Raw genomic sequence first — 22131 nt, forward strand, 5'->3', positions numbered from 1 at the left:
AGCATAGGAGAGTTCCATGTGTTCCACATCTTCAACAACACTTGATATGAACAGTGTAACTTTTGCTAACCTGGTTGATGTAAGAAATGCAACTACATACATCTATGGTGTATGTTTCTGTTAGATTCTATTCTCTAACTATTTCTTCTCTGTCAATCCACCCTTCTCTTCCCTCCCCCAATTCATTTAGATTTTTCTTCCTTATTCTGTTCTTTCTACACTATTACACATACTATGTCTTTTTCTCTTAGTCATTACCTCAGGAATTTCAACGTGCATGCTTAATAACATTTGAAGGTAATCAATATCTTTAGCTTCCTCCAGAATAATACAGGGACCTTAGAATGCGTTAACTCAATCACCCTCCCCCTGACTTGGATACTATTGTTTTTCAAAAATGGGTCTTTCTAGTAACCAAAAGAGCATGGTACTGGCACAAAAACAGACACACAGATCAATGGAACAGAATCTAGAGCCCAGAAATAAACTCACACATCTGTGGACAGCTAATTTTCAACAAGGGAGCCAAGAACATACAATGGAGGAAGAATGTCTTCAATAAATGGTGTTGGGAAAACTGGACAGCCACATGCAAAAGAATGAAAGTAGACCATTATCTTAGAGCATACACAAAAATTAACTCAAAATGGATGAAAGACTTGAATGTAAGACCTGAAACCATGAATCTTCTAGAAAACATAGGCAATATGCTCTTTGACATTGTCTTAGCAGCAGTTTTTCAAATACTATGTCTGACCAGGCAAGGGAAACAATAGAAAAAATTTAAAAATGGGACTACGTCAAACTAAAAAGCTTCTGCACAGCAAAGGAAATCATCAACAAAATGGAAAGAGAACCTAACAATTGGGAGAAGATATTTGCAAACCATATATCAGGTAAAGGGTTAATAGCCAAAATATACAAAGAACTCATGCATCTCAACAACAAAAAAACCAACAACCCAACTAAAAAGTGGGTGAAAGATCTGAAAAGTGATTTCTCCAAAGAAGATATACAGATGGCCAACAGATGCGTGAAAAGATGTTCAACATCATTAACTATCAGAGAAATGCAAATCAAAACTACAATGAGATATCACCTCACTCCTGTCAGAATGGCTATAATTAACAAGACAGGAAACAATAAGTGTTGGAGAGGATGCGGGGAGAAGGGAACCCTCATACGCTGTTGGTGGGAGTGCAAACTGGTGCAGCCACTATGGAAAACAGTATGGAGTTTCCTCAGAAAATTAAGAATAGATCAACCTATGATCCAGCTATTCCACTGCTGGGTATGTATCCAAAGAACTTGAAAACACAAAGGCATAAAGATACTTGCACCCCTATGTTCATTGCAGCATTATACACAATAGCCAAGACTTGGAAGCAACCTAGGTGCTCATCAAGGGGTGAATGGATAAAGAAGATGTGGTATATTTAAACAATGGAATACTACCCAGCCATAAGAAACAATGAAATCCAGCCATTTGTGACAACATGGAAGGACTTTGAGGGTATTATGCTAAGTGAAATAAGTTAGAGGGAGAAAGTCAAATACCATATGATCTCACTCATAAGCAGAAGATAGAAACAATGACAAACAAACGCATAGCAATAGACATTGGATTAGTGGTTCCCAGAGGTGGTGGGGAGAGGGAAGAGGGCGAAAGGGGTGATGAGGCACATGTGTGTGGTGATGGATTGTAATTAGTCTTTGGGTGGTGAACATGATATAATCTACACAGAATTTGAAATACATTACAGTGTAGACCTGAAATCCATATAATGTTATAATCCAATGTTACTGCAATAAAAAGAAAATTTGGTCTTTCTTCTTTTTGCTGTTCAATTTAGTATTATTTTTTGTATGGTTCCCTTGTTGTTAGATTGCAGAAAGAATTTATGAAGGCAAATTCTAGAAGTCACTGGAGAATGTTACCATATACCTCAAATATTACATATTTTTATGTTATTAAATAATATCAAATGAAAAATTTAAATTTGTGCTTCTCCCAAAACCATATTTAAATATAATAGGATTAGAAAGATTAATTTCTTGAGACAAGCAGTTCAGTGAATGTATTTTATGCCAAAGTCTAATTTTATTTTGACCTAAGAGGAGTCAAACTGAGGTTTTATTATTCCAGGACCTTAATTGCTGTAACTTTAACAGAGGGTATCCAGTTTAAGTTGGCTAATATGTAATGCGATGGGAAATAAATTGAACATCCTTTTAAACTGTGTATTACATCTTTTACATTCTGTGCTCGTCTTGAATTTATTTATTATAGGGATGTCACAAAAGGAGGTTGGAATTTTTATTAGCCTTTTTTGGAGTACTTGCTGTATGTTACATAAAGTATGTTTTTAATTTCTCAGTGACTGCTACTCAAGGTGTAGGTATTAATATCCTCCTTTTGTTGGTGAAGAAAATGCAGATAACATGTAGACAGTAATAAAGTTAGGATTTGGGCTTGGTTTTTTTTTTTTTCCCCATTTAGACTTTATTTTAAAACATTAATACAAAATCTATGTGGAAATAGTCACAACCTGGCCATTGAGAAATGGTAAAACTACTGTATTAGTTATCTGTTGCTGCATAACAAATTACTCAAAGTTAGCAGCTTAAAGCCACACACATTCGTGATCTCAGTTCATGGGGTCAGGAATCTGGGCAGGCTTAGCAGGGTCCTTTGCTCCTGGGTCTCTCACAGGCTATAGTCAAAGTGTCAGATAGGGCTGCAATATTATCTGAAGGCTCAGTTGGTGAAGGAACTGCTTCCAAACTCACTTGGTTGTTGGCAGGCTTTAGTTTCTCTTGAGCTGTCAACACTGAGGTCTCTGTTTTTTTCTGAGCTTTTAATCAGAGGCTTCCCTTGTTTTTTCTTAAGTGGGCCTCTCCAGAAATACCTCACAGCATGGCAGCTTGCTTCATCAGAGTGAGCAATGAGAAGGCAAGAGAGAGAGAGAGAGAGTACTAGCAAGATGGAAGTCACAGTGTTTTGTACCTAATTAAGGAAGTGACATCCTATCACCTTTGTCATTCTGTTTGTTAAAAGGAGTTACCAGCTATCTTAGACTCTGGGGGAGTGGATCACACAAAGGCATGAATTCCAGGTGAGGATCACCTGGGGCCATCTTAGAAGTCTGCCCACCTTAACTACCAACCCACTGTTTTCATTTGAGGTCCCTGAAATAGGGGTGTATTTAGATTAGGTTAGAGGGCAGTTCACCTCTTTCAACAAGCCCCTATCCCATAGCTATTATGAGTTTTTATCCAGAAGCTCAGTGACCATTTAAATAGTCAGAAGAAATAAATAAAATATTGTCGTAGGGAGACATTTGGCAGAAAGGGTCAGAAATACACAACACTAAAGAAGAGAAGGAGATCAAGAAACATGAAAAAAGGAGGGAGGGAAATATCAGCAGGAATCTCTGCATGTAAATATCCTGGAACATGGGAAGGCAATTGGGAGGAGGCGGCAACCTTGTGGTAAGAGTGAAAGTCTTCATCTCACTTCATCTTCTTTAAAACTCTCCAGGGTTGTAAATAAATCCTTAGTTTGTTTCTCAAACTCTTTTCTTAGCTCCTTGAAAGAATCTCCTCCCTCTCCTCTCCTTCCCCCTCCTCCCACCACTCCCTCCTCTCCCCAAAAAGGCCCAGAGGACCTGAGCTCATTCCCTCTTTCCCATTCCTGTTGCTGGAGGACTGAGTGAGGCTGAGCCCTCCATCCTCAACCTTGAGATTTAGTGCTTTCTCCTCATTTCCAACAAGAGAAATTTTGTGGAAGATACTAAAGTTTGGGAGAGGAAAGAGGAAAAACACAAATTCCGTCCAGAAGAGGTAGTCTCTAATACATTCTAATACATCCTATCCAAAAGGGAGCAGTACATATAGGGAACAAGTTGTCAGTAAACTTCTACTTTTACTCAAAGTGGCAGGGCACACACATTTATACTTTTCCAGTGTGGTCTATCAGAAGTATTCAGGACCACCCTGAGGATGATGAAACAGACACAGGCAAACACGCCAAGGCCCTGAAGCAGTTCCTTTCAACTTGGATAATTCAGTCATGCAGGGAAAATCCTCCCCCTAGACCGAGCTGAGGTTACCAATTCCTAGTTACCTATGAATACCTGGAGTCCTGTCCAGTCCTTCAAAAGCTAAGGGTTAAACAGACAAAATAGAATACCTGAAGTTCCTGAAAACCAAATGGTGAAATACAGAGCCTCTACCAAGAAATAATATTCTTAAGGTTTCTTAACCTTAAGTTAAGGTTTGGAGTGTTCTCTCCTACCAGGTGGCTAGTGGGGGTGTTTTTAAAAAATGAATCGACTAAAAGGGGAAGCAGTATGATCAGTCAATTGAAGGAGAGACATTTCTAGAAATAACCTACCATTGTCTGCACCTCACCCCAAATTGGAACTCATCAACTACAATTCTCATCGTAGTAAGAATATTAGATTTCAGAAATTGTTACATATAAATAGTAATCTTTAAAAAGTTCCCCCCAAATTTAGTAGCTTTTTAATGTAGGCACTCAGTTTTTCTGAGCTTAAGCTTAAGATTTTCCATCTGGAAGAAGAGATTGTTAAGAGCTGCTGTGCATGAGGCTGGACTGGGAGCAGGGATGAGCTGGGAGCAGACAAGGGGGGATTTTATTGGGGTGACAGAAATGGTCTAAAACCGGTGATCATTGTAGACTTGGTAAATTTATTAAACATCATGGAATTGTATACTCAAAATGAGTGAATTTTGTGGTATATAAATTATACCTTGATAAAATTGTTAAAAAAAAGAGACAACTTGTAAACCTCTTAAAACCATGTCCTAAGCCTTTTAATAAGGTATTAATTACTCTCTTATTTTTTCATGTAAATTCTTCCTTTCTTATTAACCTTAACCCCTCTGGTACCAAATCTTTTTCTATCATATAATCTCTAAAAAAACCCTGCTCTCTCCTTCAGTTTCCCTATGTTTTTGATAAAATTATTTTATACTTAAAAATAAGTACTTAGGAAATATAACTAGAAGGCAAAATATATAAAACTCAAGTAATTCTGCAGAGCTCTATGTAAGAAAGTGAGAGAGGTGCTTTCCTGTCTTCGTTCTTCTCTACCCTCTCGCATTCCTAAATATAACTCAGGTCTTTTGACTGTAGCTCCACTGCTCGCTCTTATGCACCGTATTGGTGGAAATAAAGAGCCTTTGCCGCTGCCTCCCACGGTGATTAGCACCAGGGAGCAAGTCTGTGGACAGCCAGCGTCTCTGTCCTTTTCCCCCACTGAACTGAAGTATTTGCAATGGTCAGATTGTTGTGTATATTATGGGTATTAGATTTAAGAGATTAAAAATGCTGTTTAATTTCTTATTATTGTTATAGCTCAAATCAAATCCGAGTGAAAATGAAGAAAAGGAAGCCCAGGCTCAACTTATAAAATCTGATGAAATGCAGCGTTTGCGTTCACAAGCACTTGATGCTTTTGAAAGCTCGGATTATACTGCTGCTATAACCTTCCTTGATAAGATTTTAGAGGTAAGTTTGTTAGATATTGCGGCTAACAAGCCTAACACTGCTTCTTACTATAAGGCATGTTTATACACTTCGACTTGTTATATACCACAAAAACCTAGATGGGATAAAATCAGATTGGTCCTTGTGCTTTCAGCCCTTCATTGAGAGATGGTGTCTATGTACGTAGAACACAATTTGGAACTGAAGTTTTCAGTAAATGTAGTGAATGTGCTGTGGAGTGGGAGTTACCTGTTTTTAGACGTTGCTTGCTTTGCTACTTTTGTTTGATTTTGCAGTTTTTTAGGGGAAGAAAACTCTAGAGGTTAGATAATGAGCTAATAGATGAAAGACTTGGTTGAAGGTAAGGAAAAATAATGTTTGGGAGGAAAGAGTAGTGTTTAGAGGGAGAAGCTCCTAGGGAAGAAGGCAGATGAAGTTTATAGGATCCAGAGAGCTCTAGATAGGGGAAACCAAAGTCTAGAGTTTCCTTGCCTCTGAAGGACTTAATAACAGATGGTTTCAGAAGGAAGTCTACTAAAATGTTGAAATGGAAGCAGGCATAATTCGTATTTGTCATTTTCACAGTGCTTTGATGTACAGTTTCATTTCATCTTGGCAGGAAACTTGTGATATATGTAGAATGGGCACCACTTTGATAATTTTATAGAGGAGATCATGTGATATAGTCCAGTGGAATTCACGTGTTTTTTTTGTTAATGCTTTATTAAGGAAGTATAAGTATAAGGTTATAATTTTTACCTTCTAGTAGTTAGAGAATTTGTTTTGACCTAGCTTATTGCCTATGATATTTAGTTTATGTACAGTGTTGATTTTGATATCCTAACATAAGTGAAAAGTTGACATGACTTCAGAACAGCTCTAAGAAGTATGTAAAAATACTACTACAGGTCTTATTGGTGAGCTTTTGGGTTTATATTTTGAAGAATACTAGTGTGTTTACTACACATTGTCAACTTTGATAAAATAGAAAAGGTGAAACCTCCACCTTCTCACATTGTTTTTCTCTTTATTTTCGTGATGTGAGGATTTAACTTGAAGAAGGTGACATTTTATAAAAGAGAATTTCATTGGTTATTAGTAGAATAAAAATATTTTGTGAATTTAGAGACTAGATTTTAGTTTTTGAGATTAGAAATGAGAATTGTTTAGGTACACAAATCTGATTAGTAAATATTCTCTTCAAAATTAAATATGCTTCACCGGGAACCGTCTTCTAAAGTAAATGCTATCTTTTCTTATTTTCAGAGTTTTAGAATTATATAATTGAAGGGGGTAGGAAAAAGGCCTTGTTAGTATGTATATCCCTTACCCCATTAGAATTTATTTAAGGTATCCTTGGAGAAATTATTTTGTCACATCTAATTATTTTTGTCACATCTAAATTGTATCAGACTTTTTAACACTATTCACAATATAGAAGTCATCACATTAATTGAGGATGTTTTATGTTGATAAATATGTAGTAAAATATGTGGGATGCAAGTATGAATGTGCGTAATTTACTGTTTCTTTCTTAAAGTCTAGTTCTTTTGTTTCTCAAGGTTTGTGTTTGGGATGCAGAACTACGGGAGCTTCGAGCTGAATGTTTTATAAAAGAAGGGGAACCTAGGAAAGCGATAAGTGACTTAAAAGCTGCATCAAAATTGAAGAATGATAACACTGAGGCTTTTTATAAAATCAGCACACTGTATTATCAACTAGGAGACCATGAACTGTCCCTCAGGTCAGTTCTAGTGACATACACATCTCATCATCTTTTTATTGTTAGCAGTAAGATAATCTCCTTTTCTTTTTAATTTTAAATTAATAAAATTATGGTTAAGGCTGTTTTTATACTTCATCTATTTTGTATCTCTAAATAATTCTGTTTCCACATAATTTATTTTCATGAAGTATGCTTATTAAAATAAATAGGAGGGCTATTATATTTGTAGAAGAAAAATGGAGTGTTCAATGTATAACTCTCTTTAAGTCATTTGAATTTGAATTAATAAGTATGTGCATAGTACAATGCCATATATAAAAGTGTATGGTAAATTATTGTCAGTATGTTTTGTTTGTTACAAACAAAAAACACCTTTCATGTGATTTCTCTAGTTAGTATGGAAAAACCATTTATTAATTATTTTGACTTGGAGTATTTTCCTCTTTTTAATACATGAGCAGTGAAGTTCGTGAATGTCTTAAACTTGACCAGGATCATAAAAGGTGTTTTGCACACTATAAACAAGTAAAGAAACTTAATAAGCTGATTGAGTCAGCTGAAGAGCTCATCAGAGATGGCAGGTAAGAGTATGCTTGTCTAGAATATGCTTGCTTTCGCTTGTGTGTTTTGTGGACGCAAAAGAAAAATTGAACTGCTTTCTCTTTTAGTCCTTAGCCGTTGAAGGTGGAGTATCTTAGATGGTACGGGGTCTTAGCAAAACTACCACAATTGTACATTTTTTGAATAAGGCAGGTATAAATGATGCTAACTGCATAGTGTGCAGCAGATTTATTTATATTTCACCAAATATTCATTGAGTTTCTCCTGTATCAGGCACTATGTACTAGGGCTGCAGACATAAATATGACTATAGTTTTCGGTCTTAAGAAGCTTATAGTTTAGGAGACAGGCATGTAAATTGATTATTAAAAGATAATGTTTTATCTAGAGTGATAGAGATGCATACAGATTTTCTCGAAGTATAGGATTCTGGGTTAACAGTTCGTTATGGCATCTGAAAAATATCATGCCACTTCTATCTGGCCTCTTTGGTTTCTGATGAGAAATCTGTTGTTATTCTAATTATTTTTTACCCCTTAAGATAAGATATTTTCCTCTGACTGCTTTCAAGATCTTTTCCTTGTCTTTTGTTCTTAAAAGTTTGATTATGTTGTATCTTACCATGGATTTCTTTGCGTTTATCATATTTGGAGTTCACTTAGCTTCTAGAATATGTAGGTTTATGTCTCTTATCAAATTTGGGAAGTTTCTGGCCATTATTTCTTGGAGTACTTTTTCAGCCCTGCCTCTCTCAGCTTTCCTTGTTAGACTCTGGTTAACATAAATGTTAGCTCTTTTGTTATAGCCCCACAGCTCCCTGAGGCTCTGTTCGTTTTTTTTTCAACTTTATTTCTCATTGTTGTTTGGATTTGGTAATTTCTGTTGTTCCAATTCACTGATTTTTTTCTCTGTCCCCTGTGTTCTGCTGTTGAGCACATTCAGTGAGCTTTTTATTTCACTTTTTATATTTTTCAGTTTTTATCTTGTGTTTCTTCACTGAGACTTTCTCTTTCTTTGCCAAGGCATTCGAGTTCTTCATTGGCTTTAAGCATGTTTGTCATTGCTGCTTTTTGCGTGGCTGCTTTAAAATCTCTGTCAGATAATTCTTTTTTTTTTTTGAGGAAGACTAGTCCTGGGCTAACTGCTGCTGATCCTCCTCTTTTTGCTGAGAAAGACTGGCCCTGAGCTAACATCTGTGCCCATCTTCCTCTACTTTATATGTGGGATGCCTACCACAGCATGGCTTACCAAGTGGTGCCATGTCCACATCTGGGATCCGAACTGGCAAACCCGGGCCACTGAAGCAGAACATGGGCGCTTAACAGCTGCGCCACCGGACCGGCCCCTCTGTCAGATAATTCTAACATATCTGTCTTCTTGGTGTTGGAATTTATTGTCTTTTCTCATTGTTTGAGATCTTCCTAATTCTTGGTATGATGAGTGGTTTTTATTTGAAACCTGGACATTTTCATTTTATAAAACTCTGGTTTTTATTTAAATCTTCTCTTTTGCTGGGTTTTCTAACACTGTTTCCAGCAAAGCAAGGGCGGGCACCATCCTGTTGCTGCCAGGTGGAGGTAGAAATTTCTCACTTGGCCTTCCTTGCTACTCGAGGGGTGGGGCTTCTTACTATGCTTGGTGCAGGTGGGAGTTTGGGGGACTCATTTCCGGCTGTGGATGGAAGTCCTGGCTCGCTACTTGGCCTTCTCTGCCACTAACCCTGGCAGGCGTGTGGGCATGCCTCGTTACAGCCCCACCAGAGAAGAAGTCTAGGTTCTCCACTCGACTGCTGGCTTTGGTGGAGTGGAGCCATAATTTTCTCTGTGGCGTTTGGCTAGAGTAGAGCTGTTATTGTCAGAAAGCTTTCTGTCTTTCTAGGCCACTCTTTCTAGGCCTTTTATCTTAGGAGAGCAGGCTCTTGCTCGTTTTTTGTCTGCACCCATTGGCATTTCTGGGTTGCTGGCTTCTTTAGCTCCACGTCTGAGGTATCTGATGCAAAAAGAAACCCAGGGAACTTACCACACCAAGTTTTTCCTCAGGCCCCTGGTCTCTAGCTGATCTTCCTTCTTCTCTCCCCTTTTCTGAGTCTTTTTATATTTTAACAAATATATGATGTCGAGGGTATTTAGACAGATATCTGGCTGGAGGAATTGGGGAAAGTACTATTTCACCTTCCCCGAAGCTAGGTTTTTTTTTTTTAGTGAAGTGCAGTATTTTCTAATTGAAGCTTTTATTTCAAGCTAATTATAGTTTCACATATAGTTGTAAGAAATAAAGCAAGGTCTTGCATACTCTGTGCAGTTTCCTACAATTGGACCATCTTGGAAAACTATAGGACAATATTTCCACCAGGATTTTGACGTTGATAGCCAGCTTTTGTTTGAAGTGTTGTATTTAAACCTGTGTTTGAATGCGTCAGTGGTTGAATGTGAAGACTGCAGCACTTAAGGAATGATGTGCCCAATGGCATGGAAATCATCTTCTAGGTCGCCGTTACTGAGCAAAGTAACAGTGGATAACACGGCTACGGCTTTTCACCAGTTTAAAGCAAAATACTGACACAGCTTTATTATTCTTAGAAAGCTGGTAAAGTTGGGAATTTAAGCAGTTTCCTTCTGCAAGGAACCATGTTGTACTTAGTTGTGAATATTGACATTCATTATATAAAATAATAACTCCATTATTTCATCAAAGTGTGTAGTGGCAAGAAGTAAAACCTGATCTGTTTTGCTAAAAGTGCTCTGTGTAAGTCAGACTTTAATAAGGTGTTTTACTCAGTTTCAAAATTATGAGTGTTTTTCTGTAAGGAAATTCATCATTTGGTTTGATTGATACTCACAGGTATGCTTTGATTTCTCCATATACATTTTCTTGGTCATGTGTTTTATCTCCTAACTCTTAACTGCAGAGACTACCTTCCTTGGTACTCTAGATAATAAGGTAAAAGCAGTGTCTGAAGGCATGTGCTTATTCAGGTGAATTGATTAAGCAACATAGAGTGAAGAGTAGAGGGTCCTCTCCTTACCTCTGGAGGTAGAATTTCATTGTTACTTATCATGATTTGCTCATTTAATAGATACACAGAGGCGACCAGCAAATATGAATCTGTCATGAAAACAGAGCCAAGTGTTTCTGAATACACAATTCGTTCAAAAGAAAGAATTTGCCACTGCTTTTCTAAGGTAATAGTTGACTTGTTCCCAGAAATGTAAAAACTTAACATATGGAATAACAACAATAAATCCTTTTCTCACATTTGCTTTTAGGATGAGAAGCCTGTTGAAGCTATTCGAGTGTGTTCTGAAGTTTTACAGATGGAACCTGACAACGTGAACGCTCTGAAAGATCGAGCAGAGGCCTATTTAATAGAAGAAATGTATGATGAAGGTAAATCTTTGAGGACTTTGATGTGTAACATCTAAAAGTTGAAGTGTATGAAATTAGCACATGTTTAACATACTTTTGTGTCGAACAAGTTTACCAGAGTACCTGGAAATGTTGGCAGTTTTAGAAAAATGGCAGAGAACCTGAAAATTACTCTTCCTTAGTGAAACTTGAAAGGTTTTCCGTATGAAGAAAGAGTTGTGCTGTTGAAACTAGTTCAGAGAATATAAAAATAAAAATTTTAACTTTCTTTGTTGTAGACAAGTTAGAAAAGATAAATAACAAAATAGAAAATTTAAATTGTAGATCTCATATCATTTAGAGATAATCACTATTCATTTTGGATTTATATCTTTCAGACTTTTGTCTATGCATATATACATATATTTTATTCTATATCTGTATATATATTCTCTGCCTGTGGATGGTATACATATTATACGTATGTGTACATATATATGTCATACATGCCTAACTATAAAAGGATCACCTGTGACCTCTGAGCTGTTCAGTGGTTAGCATAGCTGCCCACCCTGCTTTGTTCAAGTTGACGTATCAGAGTTTCCTGCTAGATGTTGTAAGGACCTTGAATAAAGGCAGTGCCCTATTTTTGGAAGATAACTAAGGCATATACCGTAATAGCCAGTTTTTGAAAAATAGAATCCTTTCATATATATTGTTTTGTGACAAAATGCAATGAACATTTAAATGAGATGGTTTTTAAAAGAAGTGAGCCTTATAGTCCTTATTGCAAAGTTTTTGTTTCTAATCAGGTAAAACATTTTAAATTGAAAACACTAAGAGTATTTTTCTGGTGAAATTTGGTTTGTGGTACTCTTTTTTTTTTTTCAGTTAAGTGCTGATATTTATTTAATAAAAAAGTATGCAGCTATTAAAATAATGTTAAATTTTAATGCCATGCAAAAGTAGTCCTATTGATAAGTGGTAATTGTGGATAATATTTTAAATGCAGCGAGGATGCATCTGCAACAATGATAAAACCTATACTAAGAAGGATGTAACTATACTTATAATTAAGAAAGGTTTGTGGTACCTGTTTTCAAGGCAAACTGATCAATCACTTTTTCCCTGAGTTGAAAAGGATGTTGCTCCTAAGCAGTTTCCTGGGAGTGATGACAATTCTGGTTGCTACTGTTTGTGGGACATTTTTATAGTATAGTCCTCAAGGTCTGATTGAGGCTTGAAATGTATGCAATCAAAATGATAAATTTTAATATTCATAAGAATGCTTCAATAAGGCAGGTAATATCCATAGAAGAAGCCTTTAGCATATTTGTTCTTTTCACTTCTGAGCTCTGTATCTACTCAGTGAGGGGGCTGCACTCTAGGATTTTGCATTCTGGTTAGGTTTTGAAACTCTTCAGCAATGGTACTTTGTCATCTGTATGTAAACCCTCAGCTCTAACTGAAATTAGAGACACTGCACAAGAATATGAAAAGCTTAGCTGTTAGAAAAGTGTTAAATCTTATAGGCTGCTAAATATAATTTGAAAGATGCCTTTGTAACTTGAATGTTAACCTGATTTATTTTTAGGGAAACTTGACAGCTTAATTCTTAAAGAAAAAGATGTTTACTACTAATTTAATAGAATAGATCTGTCTTTGAAGCCTGTTTTTTCCTTTAAAATTTTATTTTATTTTTTATTGGAGTGTAATTGACATACAGTATTCTATTAGTTTCAGGTGTGCGTCTTAGTGATTTGGTATTTATAAACATTACAAAATGATCAGCACAATAAGTCTAGTTACCATCTGTCACCATACAAAGTTATTATAATATTATTGACTATATTCCCTGTGCTATACATTACATCCGCATGACCTATTTATTTTATAACTGGAGGTTTGTACCTCTTAACCCCTTCACCTATTTTGCCCACCCTCCACCCCTGCCCCTCTCTGGTAACCACCAGTTTGTTTCCTGTATCTCTGAGGGTTTTTTTGTTTTGTTTATTTGTTTTGTTTTTTAGATTCCACATATAAGTGAGATCATATGGTATTTGTCTTTCTCTGTCTGACTTATTTCACTCAGCATAATACCTTCTAGGTCTGTCATCTGTGTTATCACAAATGACAAGATTTCATTTTTTCATTCTTTTTTGTGTGTGTATGTTTGTTCTTTATCCCTTTATCTATTGATGGACACTCAGGTTGGCTGTTGTGAATAATGGTGAAGTGAACATAGGGGTGCATATATCTCTTTGAATTAGTGTTTTCATTTTTTTTGGATAAATACTCAGAAGTGGAATAGTTAGATCATATGGTAGTTCTATTTTTAATTTTTTGAGGAACCACCATACTGTCCATAGTGGCTGCACCAATTTACATTCCCACCAACAGTATACAAGGGTTCCCTTTTCTCCACACCCTCACCAACATTTATTTTTTGTCTTTTTGATAATAGCCATTCTGATAGGTGGAGGCAAAAATATACAGTGGGGGAAGACAGTCTCTTCAATAAGTGGTGTTGGGAAAACTGGACAGTCACATGCCAAAGAATGAAACTGAACTACTATCTTATACCATATACAAAAATAAATTTAAAATGGATAAAAGACTTAAATGTAAGACCTGAAACCATAAAACTCTTAGAAGAAAACATAGGTAGTCAGCTCTTTGACATTGGTCTTAGCAATATTTGTTTGGACCAATCTCCTCAGGCAAGGGCAAGAAAAGCAAAAATAACAAATGGGATTACATCCCATTACATCAAACCAAAATGCTTTTGCACAGTGAAGGAAACCATCAACAAAATGAAAAGGTAACATACTGAATGGGAGAAGATATTAAATCGTACATCTGATAAGGGATTAATAGCCAAAATATTTGAAGAACTTATACAAGTTAATATAAAAGGAAACAACCAACCTGATTAAAAAGTGGGCAGAGGACTTGAATAGACATTTTTTCAAAGAAGACATATAGGTGGCCAACAGGCACATGAAAAGATGCTCAGCATCACTAATCATCAGGGAAATGCAAATCAAAACCACAATGAAATAAAAATTTCTTTTAAATAGGAGTTTATTCTTTGTCTCTTGGGGGGGTTTAGATTATGCACTAGGGAATCTTTCTGATTTATGGTTTTACAAGAGTAAAATGGTCATTTGAGTCATAAGTATGGAAATTAAGCATGGAGAGAGAGAGAATAGGTTGCTAGGTCTCTAAATTTGGGGGAGTAGGGAGGAAAGCCTGTATAGTTGGAACTTAAAGGTATTATTTGACTTGTTTGGATTTGAATCAGAGGTTTATCAAATGATGTCAATGAATAATAATCTTCCTTAACTAGGTTAAATAAAAATATGTTGAAGTCCTAAGTTAAAATATGAAGGCTTTCCATATTCTGTTCGCTGGTATTACCTATTTTTAAATCAGCAATTTAAAATGAGGGTAGGTATATAATGAATGAGGAAAGAATAGGGTTAGGGTAGTGAGTAATAGAACATGGAAATTTATTAATTTTGAGCTTGTGATAGAGTTATCAGGAAAGGTATTAGGGGATTTCACTCACTAGAACATGAGTGTACAAATGCTTCTTCAAGACCCTCCTTTCAAGTTTTCTGGGTATATACCCAGAGGTGAAATTGCTGGATGATATGTGCTTTTTAATCTTTTGAGGAACTGCCATACTGCTTTCCATAGTGGTTGCACCATTTGCATTCCCACCAGCCTGTATCTGTGCTGTCTACTCCAGTGCTTTGAATACAGTTGGTGATATTTCTTAACTGTTGATAGAGAAATTATAGTACAAAATTAAATTTTATAATCTGCTAGGAAATGGAATTCTCTTTGTCTTTTACTGTTAGTACTGTTCTCTCTTTTCCACTATAAAAATTTCAACAAAACACATGTATAGAGCACATTGATGTATCAGATTCAGTTAGAGTGCAGGCCACGTTATGTCCCTGTGCACAATTAAACATAGTTTGTCTCCTCTCTTTTTAAATCGGCCTAAAATATATTGGTTAGGCTTACCCTCAGAGTCCAGTGTTAGAGTGTGCTCTCCTTTAGGAAGTTTAACTTTAAATTGTTCTGCTCTCTTTTGTGTCAGAAATAGCTCACAGTTCTCTTACACTTTTATGCTAATAATGGGCCTGTATTATAAGGGTTTTTGAATAAAACTTTCCCTTTGTTGTCTAAGGTTGAATATATATAAAACATAGTAGTAGAAAACTTTTAATTTTCATTGTCTATTATTCTGACAGTCTCATAGCAGATAAATATTCTCCTCAACATTTTATTAGGAGAAATATCAAATATAGGGAGAAGTTTAAAGAATTTTACAGTGAACACTCATGTCTTCACCATCTAGATTCTAAAATTAACGTTTTTATTATGTCTTATCACATTTACTATCTATTCTTCCGTCTGTCAGTTCATCTTTCTTAGATGAATTAAAAAAAGTTGTAGACTTTGGTTTACTTTTCCCCAGATACTTCAACTTACAGGTCATTAACTAGAATTTGTTTACTGTCTTCCTTTTTTTTTCTTTTTTTGGGGGGAGGTGATTTTAGGCATAATGAAATGCACAAATCTTAGGGATACCTGCCCCGTGTTCTGATACCCGTACAACCTTTTAACGAGAAAAGTTATTCATGACACTTGTTAAAGACCTTAAGGAAGACTTTATTCCAGGGGGGACTGTCAGGATAGGTACAGGGACACTGCAGTGGGGTCTTGGAGTGAGAGAGAGAGAGAGACTGGGCTCAACTCTGACTCTAACAAGGACAGGTGGGGATTTAAAACCAGGATGCAGGGTGGGGGTCAGTGGATGGAAAATTACTAAGAGGCAACATCAGGGAAAAGGGGGATTCTTGCTAGGTGGACTCAATTGAATTCTTGCTGAAGGCAGGCCAGGGTAGAGGATGAGGAGTTCAATCAGATATAAGATTCAAAGTTGGTCAGATACCAAGGGTGGGAGATTTTAGCTAAACTGACTGAGCAGGATTCTTGCTTAAACTGGATTCTACAGGGACAGAGTGGGAAGCCCAAGGTTGTGCCTTAGTCAGAAAGAGGACTCACTTGGAGGAGCCTGACTAAAGTTTTGGTCAAAAGAGACAGTCTTTGTCAAACTCCAACTACTATCAAGATAGGGAATGTTACGTTACCCTTTTGTCCCTTACCAGTCAGTCCCCATCCTACCCCCAGCAGGCAGCCATTGTTCTGATTTTCTCCATCATAGACCAGTTCTGCATCTTCATATCTGCAGAACCATATGTGTGTCCTCTTTTGTATCAGGCTTCCTTCATTCAGCATGTTTTTGAGATTTATTTATGTTGTTACATACATTGGTAGTTCATTCCTTTTTACTCCTGAAGAGGAGAAATTGGCAAACTTTTCTATAAAGGGCCGGAGGGTAAAAATTATAGGCTCTGTGTGCCATGCAGTCTCTGTTGCTACTGCTCAGCTCTGCCACTGCAGTGCAAGAGCGGCCACGGACAACACGCAAACACACAGATATGACTGTGCTCCCATGAAACTTGATTTTAAAACAGATAGTGGGCTGGAAGCACTTTTATTTTTCTACTATAAGAGAAGGGAGAGCATTCATTATTTCACCATTAATCTTATCCTTGAAGAGTGTTCTGTTTTATGTCTATACCACACTTTGTTTATCCATGCTCATATTAAATGGATACCTGGACGGATTTTAGTTAGCATGAAAAAAGTTGCCATGAACATTATTCTGCAAGGCTTTTTTTAGACATATGTTTTCATTTATCTTGTGTAAATGTCTAGGAGTGGAATTGCTAAGTCATAGGGTAAGGTGTATGCTTAGTTTTAAAAGAAACTGCTAGATACTTTTCTAAAAAGTAATTTACATTTTACACTCCCACAAATAAAGTATGAGTTCCAGTTGCTGTGCATCCTTGCGAATGTGTTTAACATTTTATACCTTTTGGTGTGTGTTAGTGGTGTCTCATTGTGGCTCTAATATGTGTTTCTTTGATGACTATGGTTGAATACTTTTTCATGTGCTGCTTGTATATTCAAATATCTTCCTTTGTGAAGTGTTCACATCTTTACCCATTTGATAAAACTTTTCTTTTTGTTATTGAGTTGTAGAAGTTATGTATATATTTGTGTTTTTCTCCTTTGTTTTGTTATTGTGATAAATTACATTGATATTTCTAAAGCTAAATCAACCTCGAATTATTGAAATAAACCATTCTTGGACATGATGTATGATCCTTTTTAGATATTGCTGGATTTGGTTTGTTAATGTTTTAAGAAGTGTGCATCTATGTTCATGAGGGATATTGCTTTGTAACTTCTTTTTTGTAATATGGTTGTCAGATTTTAGTGTTAAGGTTGTGCTGGACTCTGAGAAATTGTTCCCTTTTCTTTTATTTTCTGGAAGAGTTAAGGTTGGTGTTATTTCTTCTTTAAAGTATGAGAGAATTCACTAGTGAAACCGTCTTGGTTCTGGAGTTTTCTTAGTAGGAAGGTTTTTGCTGACAAATTAAGTTTCTTTAATCAATATAGGGCTATTCCTATTTTCTGTTTCCTGCCGTGTTAGTTTTTCTAAGTTGTGTCTTTCAAGGAATTTGTTCCTCTACATTGCTGAATTTGTTGGTATAAAGTTTCTAATATTATCTTATTATTCTTTTAACGTCTGTAATTTCTGAAGTGATGATTCCTCATTCATATAGTGATAATTTGTATTTTCTTTTTTTCCTGTTGGTCAGTGCAGTTAGAGTTTGGTCATATTTGTTGGTCTTTTGAAGGAAACAACTTATGGATTTGTTAATGTTTTCTATGATTTTTCTTTATTATTTCATTGATTTCTTCTCTTTATTTCCTTCCTTTGACTGACTTTGGGTTTACTTAGTGCTTTCCCAGCTTCTTAAGGTTGAACTATCATTGATTTTAGGCCTTTTTTTTTTTTTTAACATAAGCATTTCAAGCTGAACTTCTCACATTATTTCATTTTATCTTTGGTTTGAAATGTATTTTAATTTACCTTCTGATTTCTTTGATGCATGGATTGTTTAGATGTGTTTTAATTTTCAAATATTTGTTGGTTTCCTAGGTACCTTATTATTGATTTCTAATTTGATTCCTTTGTGCTCAGAGAACACACTCTGTATAATTTCCTTCCTTTTAAATTTATTTAGATTTGTTTCCTTTTAAATTTATGTAGACTTGTTTTGTAGTGCAGCATGGGATCTATCTTGCTGAATGTTCTTTGTGCACTTGAAAATAATGTATATTTTGCAATTGTTGGGTGTAATGTTTTTGTTAGTTTCCCATCAGTTGCTGAGAGGGGAGAGTTGTTAAGATTGTGGAAATTGCAAACTTTCCTCTTTCCCTTTAATATTGTTTGTTTTTCCTTCATGCATTTGAAGCTGCGCTATTAGTAGCCTACACGTGTATGACTGTTAAATTCTATGGGTGAACTCCTCCTCCTCCTATCAATTCCAGAAGGGAATACTGCAGTATTCTCAGAAAATGCAGAGGAAAAGTGACTTTCAACTCAGACTTTTATATATAGAAAACTATCAATTATGGTAGTTTTTTGGTAATTATCTGGAAGGTTTCCTTTTTCAGTGTTGTGGAATCTCCATGGAAAGCTTGCTGCTTTATTGGGAGGTGACTTTTTGACAACTTTCTCCATGAAAATTGTTCTGTTTAGGTTTTCTGTCTCTTTTGGGCTCAGTTTGAGTTACTCTCTTGAGTTTTCAAGTTTATTTGTACAGAGTTTAGCAAAGAAGTCTCATTATTTTAATTTCTTCTGTCATTATGGTTATTTCTTATTTCTTATTTTTTGTATTTCAGCTTGCTTCCTTTTCTTGATTGGAAGTATTTATTGATTTTTGCCAAGAAATAAGGTCAACTTGTTCTATTCTTTTTCTATTTCATTAATTTCTGTTTTTGTCTTACAAGTCACCTTCTTTTTCTAACTTTGAATCACATGATTGATTAATTCATTTTTCTCCTTTAATTTTTATTGAACCATTATGGCTATGAATTGCCCTCTCAGGACTGCTTGAGCTATGTCCTATAGGTTCTGAAACATAGTGTTTTCATTATTATTTTCTAGATCATTTGCAGTTTTTATTTTTATATTCCTTCTTTGTCTTAAGAGTTGGAAAGTTTAAAAATTTCTAGGTGGGAAAGGCATTTTATTTTTTGATTTATTATTAATTTCTAGTGTTATAACATTGTGATCAAAGAATGTTTTTACTTCTTCCATTTTTTGGAATTTATAAGTGTTTTCTTTTTGACCTGAAATAGCTGACTTCATGAGTCACAGGGACTTGAAAGTAGGTGTACTCTCTTGTTTCTGGGATAGAATTTGGCATATCAGTTAGATCTACCTTATATTGTGGTCTTCCTTTTCTTGCCTTCTTTTTGTCTACAGAGGTAAAAGTTTCCCTCCACTAGCGTGTTTGTCTCTCCTAATATCTCTTATAATTTCTGCTTTATAAATGTTGCTGTTCTTTCACTTGATGCACAGATATTCATTGTATCTTCATTATTATTTCTAGCTTTTAACATTATGTCCCCCCTTTTTTTTCTGTTTAATGTTTTAGACCTAAATTCTAGTGATCTGATGTTGAGGTTGTCAACTGTATTTGAATTTGCCTGGGGAAACTTTGACCACACTTTTATTGTTAGCTCTTTGGAATCACTTTGTTTCAGGTGTGTCTCTCGCATAGAGTTGGGTTTTGCTTTGTGATCCAATATGAAATTCTTGTAAATGGTTAAGCACATTTACACTTATTGGTAAGATGGATATGTTTGGTCTGAGTTCTGTCATTGTTTTGCTGAGAATTTTTGTTATTTGGCCTGTATTATTTTGTGTACTGTTTTGATATTGAAGGTTTGCATTTTTCTTCTTGGTTGTTTCTACAGTTTTATTAACTTAGCCCTCTTTCTTTGGGCAATATCTATTAGTTTCCTATAGTGAGGAACAATATTAGTGTGTTTCTTCTGCTTCTTCCCTTTTCCTCTATCATTTAATAGCTGTTAATGAAATTCTCTTTAGTATTTACCTTTGACTTATCAGTGGGTGATGTTTTCTGATTGTTTCAGCTGTAAATGGTAGGAATTAATGAACTTTCTCATCTTCTCTCCCCATTCTTCTCCTATATTTTTGTTATCTGTATCCCTTCTGCATTGTCAGGGCATACATTTTACTCTATCATAGTAATTCCCTGGTTTATTTTAGTCTCAGTTCTACATTAAATATCTTCAGTGTGTGCCATCCCTCCTTTGGCTGTGGTTTCTCTAGCCTTCTCTTGGCGAGTTGATCCTATTGTAGTAGTTTCCTTGAGGGGCTCCTGAGAAATTTTTTTTTCTGGTTTCTTCTATGTTTAAAGCTGTTTGTACCTTTGACACTTAAAAGATGGCTTGGCTAGATAATAAAATCCTCTGCTCACACTTTTCCTGTCTATCTTGTAGTTATTGTTCCATTCTCTTCTGCCACTGAATATTGCTATGGAAAATCTGGGGCCAGGCTTTTTGTTTTTGGTCTGGCTGCCCAGAGAGCCCTTATCTTTCAAGTGTGTTAATTATACTAGGATATATGTTAATGTTTACCATTCTCATCCAGTTTGCCTTGGCCCCTAGTATGCCCTTTCAATATATAGATTCACCTTTTATTTCAGGAAAATTTTCTTAAATTTAATCTGAATTGTTTTGTTCTGTTCTATGGGTTTGGTTTTCTGCTTCAAAGATCCAGTTATGTAGAGGTTGTGTTCGCTTTGCTTGTCATCTGTAGCTGTAATTTTTTTGAACTATTTTCCATTTCATTTTGTTAGGTCCTTAATTTTTCCCATATGCTTCTCCCTTGTGCTCCTTCTCATTTCTTCTTCAGTTCTATGATAGTTTTGATTTGTTCTTATTTTTCTTGAGTTCTGACTCTTCGCATTTTTATCTCTTCCTTGTCTCACTGTCTCTTGGCTGAGTTCATTCTGCTTTGTGATTACTCTTAAGCCAATCACCTCTATTAAGTTTTAAAAATTGATGCCATAATGTTTGCTCAGAATTTTCATGTATTCTTTGGCTGTACTGTTCTGATCATGTTCATCAGGTAAGTTTTGGTTCTCTTTTCCTTTTTTAATTTAAAAATTAAATATCTTTGAATTGATGCTGTGCTATTTTTTAAAAAAATTCGTTACTCATCATAAAATGACTGGCATTACCCTGCCCGAGCTCTTTGTGGGAAAATCCCTTGGGGGAGGGTGTGTATAAAGGGGCGCTTGGGACAGGGCAGCCTTCTGTACTTAACACTTGCAATACTCTCTGCTTCCCTGTTTCCACAGACACTCTGCTTCCTGCTAAAATGGCCTTTCTGTATAGCCCTGCCCTCTCTGCTTCTCTGAACCCAGCCGTGTCCAGGAGGTCGTCTGCTGCCAGCCCTGCTGCCCCTCTGCCCACTTCCTTTGCTACACCAAAGGGGTATATCTTTTGCACTTCAGGGTGAGCCCCTCACCTTCAGAGCACGCAGTTGCTCGTGTTTCCTGAGACGTGCTGCCCAGGGCTATTGCTACCCTCACTTACCATATTCTCCCCTTCTTCCCGCCTCCTCCCCAGTAAGGCCTCTGCTTTAGCTCCACTATGTCTGCTCTAGATTTCAGGGTTCTTCTAATATGCAAAGGATACAGGTTGTCACTCACTTCAGGGTGAGCCCATACTCACAGAAAGCATATTTTGCTGGCATCTTCTGTGATCTTTTGCCATTGGGCTTTCTCATTTGTTTCCCTCTCTCATCGTGGAATCATGGCTGATGTAACATAATTTTAGCAGCCCTTCCACAGATTCCTTGAATTGTTTTGCTGAAAATGAAACCTCGCCCTCCATTTTCGTTGTTTGTTTTGTATGATACTCAGGAGGAGAAAGCTGGTGTTCCAGGGGGCGTATTTATAGTGGAGGTCTAGTGTACTCTTTAAAAGGATCTCTAAAGCCCCTGTATTGA

General features: G+C 36.1%; 1 protein-coding gene across 2 annotated transcripts in view; it reads left to right on the plus strand.

Moving 5' to 3' along the window:
- Nucleotides 1–22131, plus strand: part of DNAJC3 (DnaJ heat shock protein family (Hsp40) member C3) — a 69959-nt gene that overhangs the window by 38941 nt on the left and 8887 nt on the right. For both annotated transcript variants that reach the window (XM_070579080.1, XM_070579081.1), the window contains exons 5-9: nt 5384–5536; nt 7078–7259; nt 7703–7822; nt 10879–10984; nt 11069–11189. In XM_070579080.1, the coding sequence (XP_070435181.1) occupies nt 5384–5536; nt 7078–7259; nt 7703–7822; nt 10879–10984; nt 11069–11189 (682 nt within the window). The remainder of the gene's footprint in view (nt 1–5383; nt 5537–7077; nt 7260–7702; nt 7823–10878; nt 10985–11068; nt 11190–22131) is intronic.

The sequence above is a fragment of the Equus przewalskii genome, chromosome 16, assembly GCF_037783145.1.
Source record: "Equus przewalskii isolate Varuska chromosome 16, EquPr2, whole genome shotgun sequence".
NCBI classification, from domain to species: Eukaryota; Metazoa; Chordata; class Mammalia; order Perissodactyla; family Equidae; genus Equus; species Equus przewalskii.